This window comes from Populus alba, chromosome 13, assembly GCF_005239225.2.
Source record: "Populus alba chromosome 13, ASM523922v2, whole genome shotgun sequence".
NCBI classification, from domain to species: Eukaryota; Viridiplantae; Streptophyta; class Magnoliopsida; order Malpighiales; family Salicaceae; genus Populus; species Populus alba.
The window spans coordinates 2,324,128-2,328,527 of NC_133296.1; the positions used below are offsets into that span (position 1 = coordinate 2,324,128).

General features: G+C 36.4%; 1 protein-coding gene across 1 annotated transcript; it reads left to right on the plus strand.

Annotated features, from left to right (window-relative positions):
• The first annotated feature begins 422 nt into the window (after positions 1-422).
• Positions 423-3,709, plus strand: LOC118053290 (uncharacterized). The gene is made up of 3 exons (XM_073403755.1): positions 423-2,749; positions 3,140-3,159; positions 3,203-3,709. Exons 1-3 carry the CDS (start codon positions 451-453, stop codon positions 3,566-3,568), a joined length of 2,685 nt encoding a protein of 894 aa, XP_073259856.1. The 5' UTR covers positions 423-450; the 3' UTR covers positions 3,569-3,709.
• The last annotated feature ends 691 nt before the right edge of the window (positions 3,710-4,400 follow it).

A 4,400-nucleotide genomic window follows, 5' to 3' on the forward strand; every position in this document is an offset into this window, starting at 1 on the left:
AAAGATTCCTCTACCTTGCAATTCCAATTAATTGAGAAAGCCCGAGAGCGATTAATTAAACATTATTTCTTCACCGATTCAATTAAAGGAGAGAAAACTGATGCAAAAGATTTTAAAAGACAAAATATTTTTTTCTTAATTATTTTTATTTTTTTATCTAGTTTAGAAATGAGCTACGGATTTTGAAGAAATGAGCCAACAATTAAGCATCTTTAGAAATTATAGGACTTGGAAATGAATTTTCCTAGGATTTACCAAATCTTCCACCCAATAAAAACTGATGTCACTGTTGTTGACACGTATCAAATTCTGTAAAATAAGAACAAAGATGAATAGGAAATTTCACAATTAAAAATTTCAATAAATACTCCATTTGTTTTTTTTTTCTATAAATACCCATCATTGGAGCCTAGAATCTTCATCTTCCATAGGAAACCATATCCCTTAGACATGATGTCCTTCCTACAGAAACCATTCTCAATGTTTCTCCATGTCCTTTTTTTTCTCCTTCTAATGTGCTTTCCTTCTTTCTTTGCCTTTCCTCCTAATTTCTCTGCAACTTCATTTGGTGCTGCTGAAGATAATAAAGAAGCGGAGGCTCTCCTAAAATGGAAAGCAAGTCTTGATGACAACCACAGCCAAGCTGTCCTGTCTTCTTGGGTTGGCAGCAGCCCTTGCAAGTGGCTTGGGATCACTTGTGATAATTCTGGAAGTGTCATGAATTTCAACCTTCCACATTTTGGTCTGAGAGGTACGCTTCATAGTTTCAACTTCTCATCCTTCCCTAATCTTCTCACTCTCAATCTCACGAACAATTCACTCTACGGAATTATTCCACTTGAGATAGGACTGGTAACAAGTCTTAACGTTCTCTACCTTGATAAAAATAATCTCACTGGTTTGATCCCAGTTTCTATTGGAACTCTGAAACACCTATCCGTTCTTGATCTGAGCAAGAATAATTTATCTGGATCTGTTCCTCGGGAAATAGGACAACTTGAATCCCTTGTTTTTTTGGGCTTGTCCTTTAATAATCTCAGTGGTTCTCTACCCCCCGAGATGAATAATCTCACACATTTGAGGACTTTGCGCTTGTCTTTAAACAATTTCACTGGCCATTTACCACGAGACTTGTGCCTTGGTGGGTTGCTTGTAAATTTTACAGCTGTCGGCAATCATTTTTCTGGCCCAATCCCTAAAAGCTTGCAAAATTGTACTAGTCTATTTAGAGTTAGACTTGAGGGGAACCAATTGACGGGGAATATTTCTGAAGATTTCGGCCTCTACCCAAACTTGAACTATATGGACCTAAGTCAAAATGACTTGTATGGTGAGCTTACGTGGAAATGGAGAGGTTTTCACAACTTGACGAGCCTAAAATTGTCAAACAATAATATCACAGGTGAGATACCATCAGAGCTTGGAAAGGCTACTGGGCTACGAATCATTGATCTCTCGTCAAATCTCCTGAAAGGGACAATTCCAAAAGAACTGGGGCAGTTGAAGGCGTTGTACAACCTTACTCTTCATAACAACCATCTTTCTGGTGTCGTTCCATTCCAAATGCTATCTCAACTTCAATCCCTTAATTTAGCTTCTAATAATCTTGGTGGATTAATCCCAAAACAAGTGGGAGAGTGCTTAAATTTATTACAGTTGAACTTGAGTCATAATAAGTTCATAGGGAGCATCCCATATGAGATAGGCTTCCTGCATTTTCTTGAAGATCTAGATCTCAGTGGGAACCTACTGGCAGGAGAGATACCATCAGAAATTGGGCAATTAAAACGGTTAGAAATGATGAACCTCTCTCACAACAAACTTTCCGGTTTGATTCCAAATGCTTTTGTAGATTTGGTGAGCTTGACAATTGTAGACATCTCCTACAATGAACTAGAGGGCCCTATTCCCAAAATCAAAGCCTTCAATGAAGCTCCTTTTGAAGCTTTTATGAATAATAATGGTCTCTGTGGAAATGCCAGTGATCTCAAGCCTTGTACACTTCTTCCAAGAAGGAGAAAGAGCAACAAGATTGCCATTTTAATTCTTTTTCCTCTCCTGGGAAGTCTACTTCTACTACTTACCATGGTTGGCTGTTTATACTTTCGCCACCAAACAAGTAGAGAAAGAATCTCCTTTTTAGGAGAGCGACAAAGTCCACTCAGTTTTGCATTATGGGGCTATGAGGAGGAGATCCTACATAAAACTATCATCCAGGCCACTAATAATTTCAACTCCAATAATTATATAGGGAAAGGGGGATACGGAATTGTTTATCGAGCCATGTTGCTAACAGGTCAGGTCGTTGCCGTGAAGAAACTTCACCCATCAAGAGAGGGTGAGCTTGTGGATTTGAAAACTTTTAGAAATGAGATTCGCATGTTAATAGATATTCGACATCGGAATATTGTGAAGTTATATGGGTTTTGTTCATTAATAGAGCACTCCTTTTTAGTTTACGAGTTCATAGAAAGGGGAAGTTTGAAGATGAATTTATCTAGCGAAGAACATGCAATGGACTTGGATTGGAATAGAAGGCTTAATGTTGTTAAAGGAGTGGCCAATGCATTATCCTATTTGCACCATGATTGCTCGCCCCCAATCATTCATCGAGACATTTCCAGCAGCAATGTTCTTTTAGATTTGGAATATGAGGCTCATGTTTCGGATTTTGGGACAGCTCGGCTCTTGATGCCTGACTCGACCAACTGGACCTCATTTGCTGGCACCTTCGGATACACAGCTCCAGGTACATACTTGATTTCATTCTTAACATACATACATGATAAATATACATACATAGCTCCAGGTACATACTTGATTTCATTCTTAACATACATACATGATAAATATACATACATAGCTCCAGGTACATACTTGATTTCATTCTTAACATACATACATGATACATATATATATATATATATATATATATATATATATATATATATATATATATATATCAATTGCTAAAGGATGAAAATGGAGGGCTGCTTTTTGATGCTCTAAAGGTTATGTCTAATAAATTGTCATATTAGCAGTTACAGCAGTACTTGAAAAAATACAGCAGAGCAGTACTATGAAAAGGGGCGTGGCTCAATGACCTTTGAAGGTTTTTTGGGGCTGGAGAGTTTGCTAGCTTACACAATGAGAGTGAACAAGTTATCAAAAAAAAAAAAAAAAAAAAAAAAAAAAAAAAAAAAAAAAGTGCGATGTTTACAGCTTTGGAGTGGTCACAATGGAAGTAATAATGGGAATGCATCCGGGTGATCTCATCTCATCTCTTTCTGCATCAGCATTTTCCTCCTCGTCGAGCTCACAAATCAACCAGCATGCATTGTTGAAGGATGTGATAGACCAACGTATCCCACTTCCTGAAAATGGAGTTGCAGAAGGTGTGGTCAACATTATCAAAATAGCATTTGCATGCTTGCTTGCCAATCCCCAATCTAGGCCAACCATGCGACAGGTAGCTTTGCAGCTCATAGCTCGATGGCTTCCGTTGCCAAAGTCATTCTCCGCAATAACATTGGAAGATCTGATGCCTCAAACAACTGTGACAGGCTGAGAATTTTCCAAAAGATTTTCTATAATTATGTAGTATGTGATTGTTTCTACTTATGTTACTTTCAATTTTCGTAGCTTTGTTTGTAATATATTATTTCTCTGCTTTGTATTTTGTTTCTTCAACGATTAATATATTTTTATACAGTAGTATTATCAATCAAAGTGAATAAAGGCTTCTGCTATAATGAGGACACCCGGATTCCAAGATTTTGTTTCATCCCTTGTAATAAAAGAAATCTTCAATTCATTATTGAGCTGAAATGAATAAACTAGCATGAGAGGCTTTTAGAATTGATGCACATACTATGCATCTGCACTTAAACTATGAATCCAAACTGATAATACTACAAAAACTTAAACTATCAACTACACAGAGTTCTTCACAGTGAACTCTTGAAGAATCCTTCGTGCAGCCTGGATTCTTTAAAGAAAAGAAAAAAGATACAAAAATAATTGAATCAAGAAATTTTAAAAGGAAGAATATAATGTTTTTTAAGTTTTTGGTAAATAAATGAATCAATTAGTTGACACAAAAAAAAGTGACAGATTTGTAAATTCCTCACATCAACTACATTATAATTTTCATGGGTTCTGTTCATTTCCTTGTGGGTAGGGTTCTTCGGCTTAGTTATTTTGTTTCCTGTAATTAAAGTAATATAATTTTACAGGGGCGAGCAGGCCCATGAGGCCCGCTTTTTATACACTAAACTGCAGTTTAAGCCCAAACAAATATAAAAACATATGCATTTCAAAAAATATGCCAGAAACGCAGACAAACATGTATTCAAATGGATATATAGAATTTCATGGAAGTTATTGTTTTTAAGAACAAA